Source organism: Colletes latitarsis, chromosome 11, assembly GCF_051014445.1.
Source record: "Colletes latitarsis isolate SP2378_abdomen chromosome 11, iyColLati1, whole genome shotgun sequence".
NCBI classification, from domain to species: domain Eukaryota; kingdom Metazoa; phylum Arthropoda; class Insecta; order Hymenoptera; family Colletidae; genus Colletes; species Colletes latitarsis.
The window spans coordinates 13357558-13379824 of record NC_135144.1 but is presented as its reverse complement, the minus strand read 5'-3'; the positions used below and the strand labels follow the sequence as shown (position 1 = coordinate 13379824).

General features: G+C 34.1%; 1 protein-coding gene across 1 annotated transcript in view; it reads left to right on the top strand.

Moving 5' to 3' along the window:
* The first annotated feature begins 2136 nt into the window (after window positions 1–2136).
* Window positions 2137–22267, top strand: part of LOC143347493 (protein gooseberry-neuro) — a 37562-nt gene continuing 17431 nt past the window's right edge. Inside the window, exons 1-3 of the mRNA XM_076776688.1 lie at window positions 2137–2188; window positions 8873–9186; window positions 15868–15979. Coding sequence (XP_076632803.1) covers window positions 2137–2188; window positions 8873–9186; window positions 15868–15979 — 478 coding nt within the window. The remainder of the gene's footprint in view (window positions 2189–8872; window positions 9187–15867; window positions 15980–22267) is intronic.

Here is a 22267-nt window from a genome sequence, read left to right as displayed (position 1 = left end):
AATAAAATGCTTGATTTGATTCGAATAATGGAAACTAGGTTTGCGTATTCGAATACTTGAACACCTCTATCGAGCACCCCGGTGAAGGTTCGATAGAAGCGTAATTCAAGATGCGTCGAGCAAAGTCGTAGTTGGATTCTGTTGAGGCGAGCGAACGTGCGTACGATGCGTGTTTGCACGTGCAAGTCGGTAAACGAACCTGGACTTATAAAGACCAATCTTTTGTGCGTTAAATCCCGCGTCACGCCATTCAAAACAATCAGTCTCGCGTGTCTAGAACTCTACTATGCAACATTCTTAATATCCTTAAGTACCAGCATTCGAGGGAACATCGCAAATATATACCATAAAAGTATCGAAGAAACCACATTCTATTGGTTTGGCAACCAATTGCGGATTTTTTAAATAAAATAGAAGACAATCTTTTTTATGGAACGAAATGACTTTATTTAGTAATGTATTGTCCATTTTTTACAATGACCTTCCGCCATCTTTCAGGCCACATCATAATTCCACGTTTATTAAAGTTCTGGATTTTATTGGCAAGAAACTAAAAGTGTGACTTGATATCATCATCGTTATTGAAATTGTCGCCATTCAAGAAGTTTTGCAAAGAACGAAACAAATGATAATCTGACGATTGCCACGGTGGTCACCGGTGACCGATACTTTGAACTTGCAACGCGTTGCAATATTATTTACAAATGGAAGAATTCTAATACTTGTAAAATAGTAAATAGCGCTACTTTAATTTGGAGTAGTGTAAAATGATAAATTTACCATTGAATTATCGAATATTTCTATGTTTCTATAATCCAAACAAATGTTGAATCTTTAGACGTAGCAGTTAACGCGTTAAATATATTATTGTAAACTGGATTTTTATTAGTAGAGTAACGAATAATGCTAAAATATATGTCTAAATTATTGCTTTCCATTAACACGTTGACTGCCACGGTGGTCACCGGTGACCGACACTTTGAACTTGCAACGCGTTTCAATATTGTTTACAATAGAAGTAACCCTAATACTCGTAAAATTATAAATAACTTAATATTGCAAAAGAACAAATTAAATTATCGAATATTTCTATGTTACACGCTGTAATTCGAACAAACGTTGAGGACATCTTTAGCCATTTTAACGTGTTTTCTCGATAGAAAGGTGCCGGAATTACCAAAAATCTCGTAGTCGAAATCGACTAACATTTTATACGGACTGGTCGATTCACTGCGAGTAAGTAGACAGCGCGTTAAACAATGCCGTATCATAGTGTTTGACGACCTATCAAAACACGCGTTCGAACCAGAGACTGAAATTTATTTGCGCGTTGTTTCGATTTTTCGTCAGGGGCATCGGTGTTGCAAAACCCGTGGGGCCCGTCGAGGCGAGTAAAAGGAAGGCCAATCGCGCGCGCGGGACCGCGTTCGGTGGGCGTGTCGCGCGGTGGAACGCCCAGCGAGAGGTGTTTGGCTGCCAACCGAACAGGAGGGCGTAGCCAACCGTGGGACCGAAGCGGTAGCCCGTTAGTCCCAAGCGGTGGCGCGGGCACACCTTTTTCATCGCGTTCAGAGTCGGAGAGAAAGAGAGAAACAGAAACGAACCCCCATTGTTCGTGGACTCGGTTGGAGGGACACGAGGGTACCAGTGGCAGAACTGACACGTTATTGCAGCGGTACCTCTCGCAACGAAAGCTACGCGTGCTGCCTGCTTATTCCTTTTCTTGTTTCGCATCTTTGTCCGGATCCCGCTGGCCACGCACTCGCGGATCTCGCCGGGCCTGTTTTTCCTTTCATTTTCTTTACCCTTTTTTTTTTTTGTATTATTATTATTAGTATTATTCTTGTTCTTTTTCTCGCGGTTCGGTCCCGATCCCTTCTATCTTCGCGCGCGCGTTCTGCTCCGTTTCTCTTTCTCGTTCTCCGTCTCCGTCGCAAGCCTTCTTGCCTCGGGCTGTCGGTGCCGGCGCGGCCCGGCGCGACGCGAGGCGACGCGACGCGACGCGACGCGGCGTGTGCTTCCTCTTGCTAGCGCGACAGACTTCCCGTTAGTGAAATCATCTACTTGTGCCTCCGTTAAAGATCGAACAGTGACCGATCGCGACGATAAGGATTTCGGTACACGCGCCACGTCAGGATGGATGTCACGAACGGCATGAGGCCCATTTTCGGAGGCTACCCATTTCAAGGTTGGTACTCACCCTCTGAATACTCCGGAGCCTTAAGAATCTCTCTTCGAAAACGAGAGGCAACGAGGAGACGGTGATTTCTGGCCAGCATTCAAATTTCATACGATTTTCTTGACACTTGATAGTTGGGACTTTTCGAGATCGCTGATTTAAAATTTTAAGCTAAATATTTATAACTAAAGATTTTGGAATCTCTCTTTGAAAACGTGGGGAAACGATAGTCTGGAAATCGGTAATTTTTGGTAAAAATTTAAATTTCATACGATGTTTTTGAAACTTGGTATTTGAGGATTTTTGAGGTTGCTGATTTTGAATTTTAAAGTAAATATTTTAAATTTAATATTGCGGTCCACAGTGGCGCGAAAAGTAATTTCTATTTTTTCTATTTTTGACAAAATACGTGTGCTAAAGCTAGATGAGTATAAATATTATGGGCCTTACAAAACCTAATTTTTCACTTTTTCTAAATTGATACAAAATCGGACATCTAGAAAATGGGGTGGTAATGTGAGACAGCATTACTTTTCTAGAGCACTTAGCACTGGTTACAAACTATCTTAAATCACATTTCTTAATTTAGTTTTCTCTTTTTCGGTTCTAAAATAGCAGCCAATTCTCGATTTTACATCGTAAATCTTAAAATTCTTTTAAAATCCTCACAAAAATCACAATTTCTCGATTAACTAGAGGAAGTGGTAGAAATGTAAGATATCCTTTTTATTGTTTAACCTAGAGACTCTCAGAATTGACAAAATTAAAAAATTTCGATGAATAAATTTAGAGAATTTTACGTGAAATAAGCTGCATGAGTATAAATATTTTAGACCTTACAGAACCTATAACATTTTTACTTTTTCTAAATTGATGTAAAATGGAGTATCTAAAAAATGGGGTGACAATATGAGACAGCATTATTTTTCTGGGAAATAAGTTCCGAAACTGCGTTAAAGGGGTCGTAGAAAAATTTCAATATCACACAAGTCTAAAATATGATAATACAATTATAGTTTATAATGGATCCATAATTGACAGGACAAACATTGAATCCACAGCTCACCCTTAGTGTCTCCAGAAAACATACTGTTGCAAAATATGCAAACTGCATCGTTTAGTCCTGTTTGAAGCTGTTCAAATTGACTAATATCAAACGTCTCATATTGCTACCACCTTTCGATTTTATCTTTTTCTCATTACATAGCAATTAAACGCACAATAACTTTAAAACCCCATTGGGCATTATGAAACTGCAATTATTATAGAATAATTTACCTTCCGGCTTTTCTTCAAAATCACAAAATAAATAACAGAAAATTGCACTTGAACACCTACGCGTAAAAACTTTCTTTTGCGTCAGAAACAATAAGCATCTGTTAAACAATGGAATTACATAATGACGGCTGTTGGTATATGATGTTACTATGATCTTAATACTTCGTTTTCATCCATTGTTATAACTGTCAGTACTGCATATGGCTCGAAACCTTAGTGTCTCATAATTCTATCCTGTCTCATAATTCTACCTTCTCCCTTGCTCCAGGAAGTAATGGAAAAAATTTACAAACATATTAATACACAAAACGCAACAAAATATTTAATTATGCTGCTATGCGACAATGTAAATAATCCTCGTATTTTTTTTATTCACAATCCTTTCGATCGTCAGTTATTTTGCTAGTTGTTATGCTTAATATTAATGTATCGGAAGTATCAATAAAATTTTTGGGTTGATTCTGCTACGGGCTATAGTAATACATGTACTGAACGTGTAACTAAAATTTTACGTCAATTGGTGAAGTGTAAATATAGGGACTTTTTTTATAATTCATGACTTTAAATAGCGTCGCCATTGGAGTCTAAGAATTGCATGTTATGTTGAGAGGATAGAATGAAGTAGAGGCGATAAACCATAAACTAAACAATCTAAAGAGTCATCTGTAACCCAGTGGTACCAACTGAGTTTAAGGAGGGGATAATTTGCATCCGATTCGTGCAGAATCTAGTTACATTTTGTTATCTTCGAGAAACCCTGAAAATCTATGGGGGGAAAAGTAACCTTGCGACATGAGGATCGAATGCATTTCCACGACACCAGTGAAAAGCAGTTTTGCTTACTTTTTATTGGTCAATAACCGGTCGTCGATCTTTCAATTTGCAGTTGAGTCATTCCATGCGAAATCGGACACTTGTTAGAGTAACGTGTCGCCTCTGGCGACAGCCCGACAACCGGTCACCCTGCAGAAATCTCTCGCCAACGATCCCCGCCCTTATTTCATTCTTCTCCGGCATACTAATCAACATTTCCTTTTATTTTGCTCGAAATCATCAATTTCACATTCTTCGTTCACGATATGCGTAAATCCGTTATTATTGTAATATTGTTTTGTTTCTATTTAATTCCATTAAACATATTTCTTTCTATTTTAACCCTTTCACTCGTACACCTGGAGTTATTTTAGCCAAATAAAGTACAAATATTATGTTAAAAGTAGTTCTGTGTGCAACCATTGTGAAACAAATAGAGCATTGGCACCCTACTAGCTATTTTAAATACTGTTTTCTTTGGAAATAAATAACTGAAAGAAAAAGAATTAGAATACTGTGTTTGATATTGTATATGATATTAAAAAATGAGTCATTGGTAATTAAATGCGTAGAAGATCACTATATTGAAAAAGTGTTGATATTTGAGTAGCTGTAACTTTATTAAAAGGAAGGGTTTATTTTAAAGGGCGAATCCTTCAATTTTTAATTTTTTAAATAACTTTTTATTTTAACTCGCGAGGTAAAAGCGGTCACCGGTGACCGGCGTGACACTCAATACAGGGTGTTCGGCCACCCCTGGAAAAAATTTTAATGGGAGATTCTAGAGGTCAAAATAAGACGAAAATGAAGAATACCAATTTATTGATGGAAGCTTCGTTAAAAAGTTATTAACAATTAAATTCAAAAATTTCAAATCGTTCTGGAAAAATTATTTTCGATTGCGGAGGTCAATTACAATCATTTTTGGTCAATAGACACACCCCCGAAATCCTATGCACTTTCGAGAAAAAAATTCGAGTAGGTGATGAGATTTGCAGAGAAATTAAAAAATTTCAAATCGTTTTAAAAAAATTATTTTCAGTTACAAGGGTCAATTATAACCATGTTTGGTCATTACACATACCCCCGAAATTCTACTCAGTTTCGAGAAAAAAATTCCTTACCGAAAATATCATTTCTGGCCAGAAATGTCTGCCCGAATTTTCATGCGAATCTTTAAAACGTCATAACTTTTGAACGGATTGGACGATTTTAATGTTTAAAAAAGCAAACTACGCGTATTTTGGTGGAGAATATGTACAAATCGCAAAAATATTCGAAAAGTTGGTCCTTGACCCTGCAAAATGAGAAAAACCACATAAAAATGGTCCAATTTTCAAACAGCCATAACTTCTACAATAGTGAATATATTTCAATGAAACTTTTTTCTATAGTAGAGCTCATGGGTACCTACAAAAAAGTATTACACAACTTTTCTGTAGGGCATCAAATAAAATTACTAAAAATCAAAAACGAATTTTTAAGAAAAATCGACAAGGGGGTAGGTGCCTAAATTTTTCGACGAAAAAAAAAAACTCAAATCGTTCTAAAAAAATTATTTTTGGTTGCGGGGGTCAATTACAATAATTTTTGGTGAATAAACATACCCCCGAAATCTTGTGCATTTTCGAGAAAAAAATTCAGTACCGGCGGAACTTTAAACGTTAATAACTTTTTAACGAAGCCTCCATCAAGAAATTGGTATTCTTGATTTTCGTCTTATTTTGGCCTCTAGAATCTCCCATTAAAATTTTTCCCGGGGGTGGCCGAACACCCCGTATATCAGGGGGTGTTTTTGTCCCCAAACAAGCAAAAATTCGGTACATAGAAAACAAAAATTTACCAATTGTTATGTTCATAGGGATCTGTTAGAAAGTTCCAAAGTTAAAAACCAATTAATTCCCCTGTTAAAAACGAAACTCATACTGAACGAAATAATATGAAAATAATAACATTAGAATGTAATATTTAGTTAAAATTCTTACACGAGCGGTTACCTTTTGATTCCATATCGTGTATTTGGTGACATAATAGGTAGCAACGATCGGTTAGTTTTTCCCGAAGAAACGTATAGCGTGTATGTTTGCTCGTTGTTACGAGCGTACTTTTGCATACAAGTGTAGTAATTATAAAGGAGTAACGCGGCGTTGGTTGGCAAAGAAAGTAATGCCGCGTACGGAAGAATGGCTAATTCGACTAACGATCGGACATTATACTCGTTAGCCTTGAAAACGGCCTCCTGTGCGCATAACTTTTTCAATTTTACGGTTGTTAGTCGCATTTTTGGTATTCGCTCACTCAGACTCGCCGACCTGTTATCTGATTTCACGTTTGCGCTTCGAAGCTGGATTCAGCCGTTAATTTCAAGCCCAATCACTGCAATTGCGCCCGGGACTTTTTCCTTTCCTGTCTCTAAACCATACTACTTTCGTGCCACATCTCGAGCCTTCTCTGTAATTGAATGCTTTTTGACATCGGTGGAAACTTACGCTACTTCTAACAGGTCGGAAATAAATATGCAAAACCGTCGAGATTAAGAAACTTACGCTTTCTTTTGTAAAACAAATCCCCAGAAAGATGAAGAAAAATGAAACTTTAGACTAGAGTACCCTCTTAATATAATCGATTAAATAGATCGCATTAAAATATCAAATGGAATCGTGATTAGTATGACTACGATTGTGTATGTAAACCAAAATGAACAAAAATGTCGAAAATTTGTAAAATAGCGGCACTTTAAGTTTTGAATATCGATTTGCTTGACTATTTTTCCAAGAATCCTTCTGATATTTCTCAATCAGTTTTGATCACTTTCACTTGACAAAAATTGTGAACATTCGTAAAACATAAATAAATATGCATGTCATTTGACTCTCGCCTGTTGCCTGTGTGTTTCAAAACAATAGGAGAAACTAGAGAATGCTGATTCCTCGAGCAAAAAGAAATCGAAAAGTCCTTTATCACTTTTCGATCCGAAGCTTCGTTGTCGAGATATAAATAGTTAAAGTCACTGCGCAGTAAATGGCGTGTGCGCAGGCGCGCGATCAGCTGACTGACAAGGGGAGCTTCCGGCAGTGGAAGTCGCTTTTGAAACGATAGTAAGTACAAGTCATAGTACATACCTAGTATCAAAAATCTCTAAAGGGTTTCTTCAAAACGGGTCTTTGTTTTCGAGATATTTTTATTCAATGTTTTGTACACAACTAGCAAATAAATTATTTAACACAAACTAGCAGAGTTGTAGGTAAATTGGTAGAAAGGTTGACTACGAATCTGGAGGTAGTAACTTGGAATCCCCGTGTTGTTGCTACTTCTTTCTTTTTTTTAAATACAACTTCGGAATGAAACAATATTTTATTCATTTTTGCATTTAATATTAATCCTATATGAATTGCTGAAACAAAAAATATAAATTTTTAATATAGAAATTAGAAGCACAGTAGTAAAATAACAGTATGTGTCGCATATATTTTTCTGTATTAGTCATCAGGTGAATTCTGTATTCATTGTTCATATCGCCACTATAAACAATAATAGTATATTTCAAACAATTGTTAGAATAACGACAGTGCTGGTTTTAGTCATTCGGCTAGATAAGCTTATTGTTAATGGGAAATATTGTAAGATTAATAATGTACAATATTGATTATCTTTTTATTGTTTTTTAAATTCTTTACAATATTTCGGATGATATTCACAATAAGAACATACAAAACATAATTTGAGGAAGCACCATGCACATTCTATAAACGTAACTTTTTTACAATGACGTACACCTAACAAGAAATCTTGTTTTTTGTTTTACAATTAATAACGACGTTATATAGGATTAACTTCAAATGTTTTTCATTTTAAAATTGTATTAAAAAAAAAAGAAAAAAATAGCAACAACAACGGGGATTCAAACGTACCATCTTCAGATTCGTACTCAACCGCTCTACCGACTTACCCACAACTCGATCTGCTAAAGTTTATATTTTTTGTTTCAACAATTGATGTCATATAGGATTAACATTAAATGCAAAAATGAATAAAATATTGTTTCATTTCAAAGTTGTATTAAAAAAAAGAAAGAAGTAGCAACAACACGGGGATTAGAAGTTACTACCTCCAGATTCCGTAGTCAACTTGTCTACCAATTTACCCACAACTCTGCTAGTTTGTGTTAAATAATTCATTTGCTAGTTGTGTACAAAACATTGAATAAAAATATCTCGAAAACGAATGCCCATTTTGAAGAAACCCTTTAGAGATTTTTGATACTAGGTATGTACTATGACTTGTACTTACTATCGTTTCAAACGCGACTTCCACTGCCGGAAACAACCCCTTGTCAGTCAGCTGATCGCGCGCCTGCACACACGCCATTTACTGCGCAGTGACTTTAACTATTTATATCTCGACAACGAAGCTTCGGATCGAAAAGTGGTAAAGGACTTTTCGATTTCTTTTTGCTCGAGGAATTTAAATGGTTCGGTTTCTTCGATCGTTTTGAAACGGCCAGCATCGAAACGTGTTGGCCGTGTTCAAATAGATATAGAAATTTGTATGTTAATCGAAGAAAAGCAAATAAATAAAACAGTGGTTAAATATTTCTGTCAGGACAGGGTCGTATGAATCAACTGGGTGGCGTCTTCATAAACGGGCGACCTCTTCCGAATCACATACGTCTGAAAATCGTTGAAATGGCTGCGGCAGGAGTTCGTCCTTGCATTATCTCGCGGCGTCTTCGCGTGTCTCATGGCTGCGTTTCGAAAATTCTGAACCGCTATCAAGAGACGGGCTCCATCAGGCCCGGTGTCATCGGTGGCAGCAAACCGAGGGTCGCCACCCCCGAAATCGAGGCAAGAATCGAAGAAATGAAGAGGGATAATCCTGGAATCTTCTCATGGGAGATCAGAGAAAAACTCGTCAAGGTAAGCGAAGAAGACTGTCTTTGCGCGATGGTTATGGAAATTATTCGACACACTGATTGCCAGACCAAACTGAAATTGTCCATGAAAATGAAACTTTTGCTTTTAAACAATTGATGAAGGTCGAATGAAGGAGATAACTTAAACTTTGAAATAAGATTACATAAAAACTATTGAATTACAGCTATTTCGTTATACGTCAATGAATGTCCGAGTTATTACATAAAAATGGCAAATGGAGAAAATGGTTTGCTAGAAGAAAGTATAATGAAAAAAGATTAAATTGAAAAATTTTAAATCGTTCTAAAAAAAATATTTTTGGCTGCAGGGGTCAATTATAAGCATTTTTGGTGAATAGACATACCCCCGAAATCCTACCCACTTTCTAAAAAACAATTTGAGAAGGTGTGAAATTTTTCGACGGAAAAAAAAATTTCAAATCGTCCTGGAAAAATTATTTTTGATTGCAGGGATGAATTATAATCATTTTTGGTCAATAGACATACCCTCGAAATCTTATCCACTTTCGAGAAAAAAATTCCTTACCGAAAATATAATGTCAGGCCAGAAATGCTTCCCTGAAATTTCATGGGAATCTTTAAAATGTCATAACTTCTGAACGGATTGGACGATTTTAATGTTCAAAAAGGCAAACGACGCGTATTTTAGTATAGAATATGTAACAATTATATAAATATTCAAAAAGTTGTTCCCTAACCCCGTAATGTTAGAAAAACCCCATAAAAGTGGTCCAATTTTCAAACAGCCATAATTCCTACAATAGTGAATATATTTCAATGAAACTTTTTTCTGAAGTAGAGCCCATAGGTGCCTACAAAAAAGTATTAGACAACTTTTCTGTAGGGCGTCAAACAAAATTACTAAAAATGAAAAATTAATTTTTAAGAAAAATCGACGGGGGTAGCTGCCCAAATTTATCGGTAACAAAAAAAATTTCAAACCGTTCTAAAAAAATTATTTCTGGTTCCGGGGATCAATTGCAATCATTTTTGGTCAATAGATATATCATCGAAATCTTACTCATTTCCTAGAAAAAAATTCAGTACGGGCGGAACTTTAAACGTTTATAACTTCTTAACGGAGCCACCATCAACAAATTGGTATTCTTGATTTTCGTCTTATTTTGGCCTCTAGAATCTCCCATTAAAATTTTTCCCAGAGGTGGTCGAACACCCTGTATAACTCTCACAAGAGTTTCACGAAGCTAAATAATAAAAAAAAAAAAAAAAAAATGGGTATTATATACAATTCCAAACACTTTGACATCTATGAAACGAGTCAACTCAATTATGAAACATCTACCCTTTGATAAGTGTGAATTCTTAAACCTGTACACGGGACGCCGCGACGTGGTGGTCGGTGAAAGAAAGAGGAAAAGCAGAAGGGAGAAGAAAACGGGTGACCTAGGGCGAGGATGTAACCGCGTTCTCGTCGAACGAAAAAGGGAAGGAGCGAAAAATAGAAAGTAATGGAGAAGTAAAAGGGAGAAAAAAGTAGAGGAAGCGAAAAAGGGGGTCGTTGGTGTCGATGGCTATCTTTCGGATCGACGATCTCAGAAACAATAACGATCCTTGTGCCGTTGATGGCGGTTGAGGCTTTAGGTCCGGGGCGATGACAGGAGGAGAGAGACAGAGACCTCTGGAACGAGAAACGGAGAAAGATGGACGCCGCCTCGGGTTCTCCAACCCAGGAACGCCTCTTTCCAGCATTAAATGCCGTATTAATGCCGGCTACGACCGCCTGCTTCCACGACTGCAACGGCGTACGCGTTCTCGAAACTCTTCTTCCCTCTCCTTTCGTTCGTCTCTCGGTTCCACCGGGCCGACATTCCTCCACCTTCGTACGATTTATCTCTTTATCGAGAATCGGCCCGAGTACACCTCGTAACCGCGCCGCGCCGCGATCAATCGCCTTTTATTGGCTCGATCGGAGATGGAATTTCCGGCCGGATCTCGGTTTGAGAACCTCCGGTGATCCCTGATTTGATTTTGGCCCCGTAAAAGATAGGTTACGTTGGCTCTCGGCTATTTGCACCGTTTTCTCGTACTTTCGCGCCGAAAACTGTTAATCTCGTCGCTGGGACTGCGGATGTTTACGCGTCCAGGGGAAAATCATTTTATTTAGGGGTTCAGACAAAGCTGTACGAAGCCCCCATTTCACCGTAACTCTATCGTAAGAAAATCATTAAGAAAAAGTGGCAACTTTGTTAATGTCAAATTTCGTGAAGTCTTCTTTTTTTAATTTTCTAACCAATTTTGCTCGCAAGAAACTATAAAAAAGAGAATTTTACCAATAATATGTAATTTAAAGCAAAAATTTGTAATTTTCGATGGAACCGTTCCACCATCCGATCAGTCGTTTTTCGAGAAATTGTTATTCTAAATTGCTGGGGTTAGCAATTTTTCAAGATGGTCGTTCGACGGAAGAGTTTATTCGTGGAAAAGTCGCGTTTTGCATACTCGAAAATCGCGTCACGAACGGAGGAGTGTGTTACGCCAATGAGGCGTGGGTGTAGACGGCGGGCAGTAACGTATTAAAGGACACGCGAGTTCCCTTGGGGCGCTCACGTACACTCCTGGCCAGCTGGTGCACGCCTCATGCACAATATTAAAAAGCCCCATTCACTGTGATCTTTAGAGAGATAGAGAGACCCTGCGGAAACGTCCACCCCCAATCGAGAGATCGAACAATACCTTTCGAGGCTTTCCTTCGCGGGGAAACCGAGGCCGCGAAATTAATACTTTGGACAAACTGTTCGTACTTTCACGGCTCTTGATGAATCCTGTTATTCCTAATCGAGACTTCCTAGTGCACGACTGTATCAGTATGGAATCTCCTCTCGCCCCGTTCCCGTTCAAACTCGATTCGCGACACACCAGTGCAAGCCTTCGTCGCTTGATTATTCGAGTCGTTTATTTTGAAAGTGGCGTAAGTGCATCTTCTAAAAAAATCGAGTTAGCTACTTTGATAGTTACATTTTTACATGATCTTTTTTTTCTGAAGCAACTTGCTACTAATATATTTAAAATCATTAAGATTTTCTAACACGAAAATTTGCTGGTTAATGAAGCGATGAAAAAGTTTATTTTGAAAGTGGCGCAAGTGCATCTTCTAAAAAAATCGAGTTAGCTACCTTGATAGTTACATTTTTACATGATCTTTTATTTCCGAAGCAACTTGTTACTAATATATTTAGAATCATTAAGATTTTCTAACACGAAAATTTGCTGGTTAATGAAGCGATGAAAAAGTTTATTTTGAAAGTGGCGTAAGTGCATCTTCTAAAAAAATCGAGTTAGCTGCCTTGATAGTTACATTTTTACATGATCTTTTCTTTCTGAAGCAACTTGTTACTAATATATTTAGAATCATTAAGATTTTCTAACACGAAAATTTGCTGGTTAATGAAGCGATGAAAAAGTTTATTTTGAAAGTGGCGTAAGTGCATCTTCTAAAAAAATCGAGTTAGCTGCCTTGATAGTTACATTTTTACATGATCTTTTCTTTCTGAAGCAACTTGCTACTAATATATTTAAAATCATTAAGATTTTCTAACACGAAAATTTGCTGGTTAATGAAGCGATGAAAAAGTTTATTTTGAAAGTGGCGTAAGTGCATCTTCTAAAAAAATCGAGTTAGCTACCTTGATAGTTACATTTTTACATGATCTTTTCTTTCTGAAGCAACTTGTTACTAATATATTTAAAATCATTAAGATTTTCTAACACGAAAATTTGCTGGTTAATGGAGCGATGAAAAAGTTTATTTTGAAAGTGGCGCAAGTGCATCTTCTAAAAAAATCGAGTTAGCTACCTTGATAGTTACATTTTTACATGATCTTTTCTTTCTGAAGCAACTTGTTACTAATATATTTAGAATCATTAAGATTTTCTAACACGAAAATTTGCTGGTTAATGGAGCGATGAAAAAGTTTATTTTGAAAGTGGCGCAAGTGCATCTTCTAAAAAAATCGAGTTAGCTACCTTGATAGTTACATTTTTACATGATCTTTTCTTTCTGAAGCAACTTGTTACTAATATATTTAGAATCATTAAGATTTTCTAACACGAAAATTTGCTGGTTAATGGAGCGATGAAAAAGTTTATATTGAAAGTGGCGTAAGTCTCATTATAAGAGTTTCAAATGGTTATGGAAAATATTATGTAAAAAAATTTTATGAGATCCCAATTTTTTTTATTTTGTTGCATAGTGTTATCGAAGTAGCAGTTGAATTATCAATGTGCAATGAAAAAATACTGACGGTGAAAGAGTAAATCGAAGAGAAAAACTTTAATAATATCAAGTTAACATTACTACACAAAAAAACACTCACAAACCTAAAATACAAGGACTTAGTTGATTTATTATAATTATATACCACCTGCACCCCATAGTTATTTTAAATCCCTCCCTTATACACAAACTGGAGAAGACTGAATAATAATTAATGAAACAATATTAATTTTAATGTAAAAATTAAAAAGAATAGTAGGATATTTTACAAAGAATAATAGTTGAATATTTTTTTTGATTTTATAACATAAAAGTGTATATATTTATTTTTATTTCAAGGAAAATTTACTTTTCTTATGGACTTGTGCTTTCTTAAGAATTGAAAACGTCATTTCATTGATTTTGAAAGTGACGTAAGTCTAATCATAGACATCAAAAACATATTATTTCTTAAATAATGTTAATTGTGCTAATTGGAATGATAAATTTGACAGTCTTAGAAACGCAAAAGCATTATTCTACTATGTCGTCTGTTACCCATATTTTTAAATTTAATCCAACGCAAACCCTTCAATATCTCGATTTGAACATAAATGGACTTACGCCACTTTCAAAACAAACGACTCATTTATATAAAATTTGAGAATTATTATAATTCAGTGAGTAAAAAACCTTTTAGAATTATACTTATATTACGAATTAAGATTTTTAATCTTTCTTTGAAAACTATACAAAACTATTCAAATATCAAACACAAGTTATTTAAACTAATGGGTACTTGTTTTTAATTTCTAAAATTATCGTAATTATTTTTTACTTTATCTGAGCTTATCTAAATTTTATTTAAGCGAACTTTATCATTCGAATGTAAGCTATAATCAAGTAAGAATACATAGAATCAAGTTTGTTCAAATAATCAAGTGTGTTGAATAATTAAAGTTTCTTGGATAATTCAGATTGCTTAAACAATCAAATACTTGACTTCGTTTAAGTAATCGAAGGTAAGCTTGACTCTTGTACACTGCAATATTATAAGTTTGCTTCATTTTTAGCTGGTTCATTGTTATGGTTGAAGCTACTGCTTTTTTCAAACATTTGAACAACTTGATTGTTTATACAAAATTTGAAAATTGCTATAATTCAATGAGTTAAAAACTTGTAAGAGTTATACTTATATTACGAATTAAGGTTTTTAATCTTTCTTTGAAAGCTATAAAAAACTATTCAAGTATCAAACACAAGTTATTTAAACGAATGGGTATTTTTTTTAATTTTTAAAATTATCGTAATTGTTTTTTACTTTATTTGAGCTTATCTAAATTGTATTTAAGCGAATTTTATTATTCGAATGTAATGCTATAATCAAGTAAGAATACATAGAATCAAATGTGTTCAAATAATCAAGTGTGTTGAATAATTAAAGTTTCTTGGATAATTCAGATTGCTTAAACAATCAAATACTTGACTTCGTTTAAGTAATCGAAAATAAGCTTGACTCTTGTACACTGCAATATTATAAGTTTGCTTCATTTTTAGCTGGTTCATTGTTATGGTTGAAGCTACTGCTTTTTTCAAACATTTGAACAACGTGATTGTTTATACAAAATGACTGTAATTCGATAAAATAAAAACTTGTAGAAGTTACATTTGTATTAAAAATTAGGGTATTTACCATTTTTTTTTTTATAAGCTTCGTTGCTCTAAACTATCGTTTTTCCCCTTTTTGCAAATCAAACAATTCAGTCCCATGCATACGTTTCATTGGATTGTTTGGAAAGTTCGATTATGTCGACGAATCTTTGTTTTGTTTCTCTTTCATCCTTATTATTTAATATCTCAACATATTCACCAGTATACTATTCGTGTAATTGTCTTGGTAAACGTATTTACTAAAACTTCCCCAATGGAATTGACTGTAAGATGCAATAATAAAAAAAAGAAACTTGTCGATACAACCGAAAAAGTCATAGCTTTAACCGCGGTAAATTTTCAAAAATTCCAGTCGAGTAAATTTCTTATAATTTTTATTAGAAATTACAAATCATTTTAACCGCTTCCGGCAGTTCTAACATTAATAAAAAACCGAATAAGATTTGTATAAGCTTAAATTAAGTCAAAAATAATCATAAGAAATAAAAATCTATCAAAGAACGATCAACGTTTGATATGTTTAAATAGTTTACCGTCTGGGATGGCAAATTAGTGGAAGTTTAAAAATTATACAAAATTTCAAATTTCATATAGTTTAAAATAAAATGATGCTACTTAAATTTAATCGAGTCGTTCAAACAGATTTAATTTCCTCCAGTTTGATTAAACGTTCAAGCTACTTGGATAATCAAATACTTGATTCGGTTTGGGAAAATGAGTTTTGTCTTGGTTCGAATATTTCGATAACGTTTTTATGACGATAACGTTTATTTCAAACAGGAAGGCTTCTCAGATCCACCGAGTGTCAGCTCTATCAGCAGATTGTTGCGCGGCGGACGACCAGGTGACGACGGAAAGAAAGATTACACCATCGACGGGATTCTGGGCGGCGGTAAGTGATTTATAAACTTCTTTCGAAAAATATTTATTCTAAACTACGCGCCCACCCGTTATATCAACCCTCGAACGACGACTATGGGTCTAATTTCACTCGAATCTGAATTTTATTATTTCAATATACCCTAGTACCTAACAGATTCCTAATTTTTATTATTAAAACATTTGTAAATTCTTCGTCATTAATTACACGAAATCATTGTGAAATTGTTTATCAAAAAACTTCATCGCTCTAAAATAGTTTGCAAGTCCATGGAATTTTATGAATTTATAGTTCATGTCCCACTTACTCGTAGAATTTAATGAAAAATTTTATATCGTCGTTATAAAAGAGTGATAACGAAATAACGTATGATGAATAAATAATTAGATATGATTAAATATCCTAACCAAATCCACGTTATCACTTTGTTTCCATTCGATGATCCTGGATTTTTTATATTGTAAATTTACCGACGTTTTCACTTAACCGGTAATTCGATAAAATTATCAATAATATGATACGTCGATAAATTTTTTTACCGACAGTTTTTACTGTACTGATAATATAAAAATAAATATTGTAAAAACAGTTTATTAAATCCTGATCAGGAACAAAAAATATGAAATTATGTCACATAAAATACATACATATATTAGCAAGCTATAGTCATGCGATTTTTGTTATTGCTACATACATTGCAAAATCACAAGTCATAGCGTTTCAATTCAAAAGAAAAGGAAAGACAAACGATCTTTCTTGTCTCCCTAGTTGAAATTTTAACTTTGTCACACATCTTCGTCTGCATCACGCTTAAATTCCTTAATCATACACATTGTACAATAAATCTGTTTATTTCGTTAAACACATCAAAGTTCGGCAACCATTTCATTCTTCCATCAGGAATCTTCCAAATGCAATTTCTATTGCATTTTAAATACGCATACGAACTCTATTACTATATTCAATTAATTTAATTATCGGTAAGGAAGAGGCGAATTACCGGTAAATCTTCGAGGCTATTTTTTTAGATTTTCCGACAAACCGATTTACCGATATTGCAATCATTATCGGCAGGGTTGAGCAAGTATTATTTACGAACAACGAATAAATATTTTGAATTCGTACGTAAACTTTTGTCCATAAATCTCACAATGAATATATATTCATGAATGAAACGTAAATAAAAATTAGTTTACGAATGGATGTAAAAGTCGTTATTCTTGAATACAATTTGCCCAACTCTGACGACGCGATAACGTGTTAATAATTATCGTAACTGAATATTTATGAGGTTTCTTCGACGACGTACGTATCCCGTATCCGTGGTACTTTAATTACGGTACTGTAAAAAATATAATAAAAAATAAGAAGAAGAGAAAGTAATACGGAAAATGAAAGATGAGAAGGAACAAGTCTTTGGTCGGTCCATCTTCGAAGGGGGTACATCAAGGGCTTTTAACCTCGTGTATCTACGAACCAAGTTTGACATACGCGAGCGTGTGTACGAGACTTTACGCTCTGTCCTGCGTCGCATCGTCGGTTAGGCCAAGTTAGTCCGAGCGAGCCAGAAACCCTTCAGGATTTAATCCTCGGTGGGCGTGATCAGGATTAGCTAGATTGCCCACACGTCTGTCAAATGGATTACAGGAGTGTCAATATCTTACACCGCGCACATTATCCTCCTTCTTACCTTCCTTCCGACTTCTCTTTACTTTTCCCGCCATTTTTCATTTCGATTTCGCTCCAGACTTCTTTTCTATCCAATCATGTCATTTTTTCTATTACAGTTTTCCTATTCATTTAGAACGCATCCAATTTTGTTGACTTTAACAAGAAATATAAAAATGTAGGACCTTTTAAAATTTTAACTTGAAATTGTTTTCAAAGTTTGTTTAATCATTTTTCCTACGATGGTTGTTTAATTTTGTTGAACGATATCAATTATGCACGCCATTTTTTCTATTACAGTTTTTCTATTCATTTAAAACGCATCCAATTTTGTTGACTTTAACAAAAAATATAGGACCTTTTAAAATTTTAACTTGAAATTGTTTTCAAAGTTTGTTTAATCATTTTTCCTACGATGATTGTTTAGTTTTGTTGATATCCTTTTCCCCTAAATAGTTATTTTAAACAATCATTTCCACAGTTATTTATATCAAAATGCAAAGCTATGAAAAAACACTTTTTGGTCGAAATAGGTATACCTAAGAAGTAGAAATAGTGATAATGGAGTATTCTTTGGAATTTAAAAAAGAAGATGCTGTGTGTTTGTTCAGCGTCTTACGTGTGAAATTTGAGTATACATATTGTGAATGCTCCGGTTATGATACCAGAAATCACATTCCTGATTGTTGCAAATAACTTTTAAGACTTACAATTTACATTTAACAAAGATCCTACGCTGTCATTTTTGGTTTTCAGGCACGAAAAAATAATTTTATTTTCTACTCGTTCTTTTTAATTCTATAGTGTAAAAGTAAATTGAAATTCCACTTTTCCAAATTACCTACGCCTCAGCCAAATCATTACTCTCGATCATTTGTTGACCCAAACTACCGAGAATTTGAAATATAAACGTTCGTTAGTTTCTCTATGATATTACTTAATTTTTATTTGCTACCATAATTTTCAGTTAATTTTCTTGCTCTTTTTAATTTTATGGTGCAGTGGTAAATTGAAAATTCTTTTTAATTCTATAGTATAAAGATAAATTGAAATTCCATTTTTTCAAATTACCTACGCCTCAGTCAAATCATTACTCTCGATCATTTGTTGACCCAAACTACCGAGAATTTGAAATATAAACGTTCGTTAGTTTTTCTATGATATTACTTAATTTTTATTTGCTACCATAATTTTCAGTTAATTTTCTTGCCCTTTTTAATTTTATGGTGCAGAGGTAAATTGAAAATTCTTTTTAATTCTATAGTATAAAGGTAAATTGAAATTCCACTTTTCCAAATTACCTACGCCTCAGCCAAATCATTACTCTCGATCATTTGTTGACCCAAACTACCGAAAATTTGAAATATAAACGTTCGTTAGTTTCTCTATGATATTACTTAATTTTTATTTGCTACCATAATTTTCAGTTAATTTTCTTGCTCTTTTTAATTTTATGGTGCATTGGTAAATTGAAAATTCTTTTTAATTCTATAGTATAAAGATAAATTGAAATTCCACTTTTTCAAATTACCTACGCCTCAGCCAAATCATTACTCTCGATCATTTGTTGACCCAAACTACCGAGAATTTGAAATATAAACGTTTAGTTTCTCTATGATATTATTTAATTTTTATTTCCTTCCATAATTTTCAATTTTCTTTTCGTTTCGAAGAAACTGATATTACAAGTATGTTGCACTGTACCGAGAAAATGTCGGAAGTACGATCGTCTCCCGAATTTGTTAGTGCTGTTCTAAGGCTATTTAATCAAACGGTAGAAAAGAGAAAGAAAGTAAAAATCTCGTAGGAATCGTCTCGCGTGAAACTGAATTCCGGGGCCGTTAAGAAATCGCCGATGAAGAAACGCGACGAGCCCGGTCCCCGTTGACACGAGGCGAGAATTTGTTTTCGTGAGTGATACAGGTAGACAAGAAGGAATTAGCAGTACAGGTGTTCCGAGTTCCGAACTCCTAAAAGTCAGATCGTCAGGCACGCTGTCGCGGGAGGGGAAGAGGGGATGAAGGATAGAGTCTCGTAAAAAAAAAATAGTCTCGGAGAGCGAACGAGGCGTGAGAAGGAGAGAGGAGCGCGATAAAGCGGAGAGAGAAACGGGACATCGGTGAAAAGAGACCGACGTGCACGCATACGTTTATTTTTAGAGAGAAAACGAGAGAGATGGGCGTACAGAGAGCGACAGGGTCGTGGAAAGGGATAGGTAGATTGTTGGACCGTGGATCCTGGAGAATGCGAAGAAAGAGGCAAGAGGGAAGGATGAAAGAGGGCAGCAAGGACCGTGAGCCCCATGATGGTCCCGCGGAGATCAAACGGGCCGACTGCCACACGTCGGCAGCGGTGCTCATTCGCGGCGCCCCAACAACGTTTTCTCTATCAATTTTCAAAATATATATTGCGATCGTTCAGTCACCGCTGGCCAATGTTACGAGTTCGGTTCATTTTTTAATTGCTTTTTCCAATATTTTATCAAACTTGAGAAAATTTAAACTGTTCAAATGTTCGAACGACTTGATTGTTTTTACAAAATTTGAGAATTATTATAATTCAATGAGTTGAAAACTTGTAAGAGTTATACTTATACTTTGTGCTTTCTTTAAAAACAATAGAAAATTATTCAAATATCAACGAATGGTTATTTCCTTTTTGATTTTTAAAAATGATTACTTTTTACTTTATTTGAGTTTATCTGAACTTTATTATTCAAATGTAATATTATAATCAAGAAAGAATACATAGGATCAACTTCATTTTTTGAGCTATTACTTCTTTCAATTTATTTGAACTTACTTTTTACTTTATCTGAGCTTATTTGAATCTTACTTAAGCGAACTTTATTATTCAAATGTAATACTATAATCAAGAAAGAATACATAGGATCTACTTCATTTTTTAAGCTATTACTTCTTTCAATATTTGATCAAATTTGAGAAAATTTAAACTGTTCAAATGTTCGAACGACTTGATTGTTTTTAAAAAATTTGAGAATTATTATAATTCAATGAGTTGAAAACTTGTAAGAGTTATACTTATGCTTTGTGCTTTCTTTAAAAATTATAGAAAATTATTCAAATATCAACGAATGGGTATTTTCTTTTTGATTTTTAAAAATGATTACTTTTTACTTTATTTGAGCTTATCTGAATCTTACTTAAACGAACTTTATTATTCAAATGTAATAGTATAATCAAGAAAGAATACATAGGATCAACTTCATTTTTTGAGCTATTCTTTCAATATTTGATGAAACTTGAGAAAATTTAAACTGTTCAAATGTTTTAACGACACGATTGTTTTTAAAAAATTTGAGAATTATTATAATTCAATGAGTTGAAAGCTTGTAAGAGTTGTACTTATGCTTTGTGCTTTCTTTAAAAACTATAGAAAATTATTCAAATATCAACGAATGGGTATTTTTTTTTTGATTTTTAAAAATTATTACTTTTTACTTTATCTGAGCTTATCTGAATCATACTTAAGCGAACTTTATTATTCAAATGTAATACTATAATCAAGAAAGAATACATAGGATCTACTTCATTTTTTAAGCTATTACTTCTTTCAATATTTGATCAAATTTGAGAAAATTTAAACTGTTCAAATGTTCGAACGACTTGATTGTTTTTAAAAAATTTGAGAATTATTATAATTCAATGAGTTGAAAACTTGTAAGAGTTATACTTATGCTTTGTGCTTTCTTTAAAAATTATAGAAAATTATTCAAATATCAACGAATGGGTATTTTCTTTTTGATTTTTAAAAATGATTACTTTTTACTTTATTTGAGCTTATCTGAATCTTACTTAAACGAACTTTATTATTCAAATGTAATACTGTAATCAAGAAAGAACACATAGCTGGAATAATTAGGGTTTCTTGGATAATTACGATTGTTTAAACAATCAAATGCTTGACTTTATTTGGGTAATCGAAGATAAGCTTGTTTCTTGTTCACTGCTGGTCAATATTACAAGTTCGGTTCATTTTTTAATTGCTTCTTTCAATATTTGATCAAACTACAGAAAATTTAAACTGTTCAAATGTTCGAACGACTTGATTGTTTAACGATTGTGAACGAATTTATACAAAATTTAAGAATTATTATAATTCAATGAGTTAAAAACTTGTAAGAGTTATATTATGAATTAAGGTTTTTAATCTTTCTTTAAAAACTATAGAAAACTATTCAAATATCAAACAGAAGTTATTTAAACGAATGTTAACAAAGTCAGTGTTAAGTCTCCCCTACGGACCACAAGTTAAGAACCACTGATGTATTCTAAAGGGGGAAACAATACGAAAGTTCGATATTTTTCGATATCAATATATTAAACGAATTTGTATTAACTCGTTGGCCTTACAACAAACTTACCTTGTACAACAAAAATTCGAGTGTGTAATGTCTAACCCTTTCGATACCAGCGCCATATTGATTTCGCAGCATCTGCAATAAACGTTTGTGTTTTATAGAAAACAACAGCTTCTGCATTTTTGTATTATTCTATCGTAAAATAAGGAGAAGTTTCCATTTATTATTGTAGAAAGATTATAATGAAGTTGAAATTGTTAGGATCATTTCATAGTACACTATCAGATAATTCTTTTTTAAATTTGAGGTTA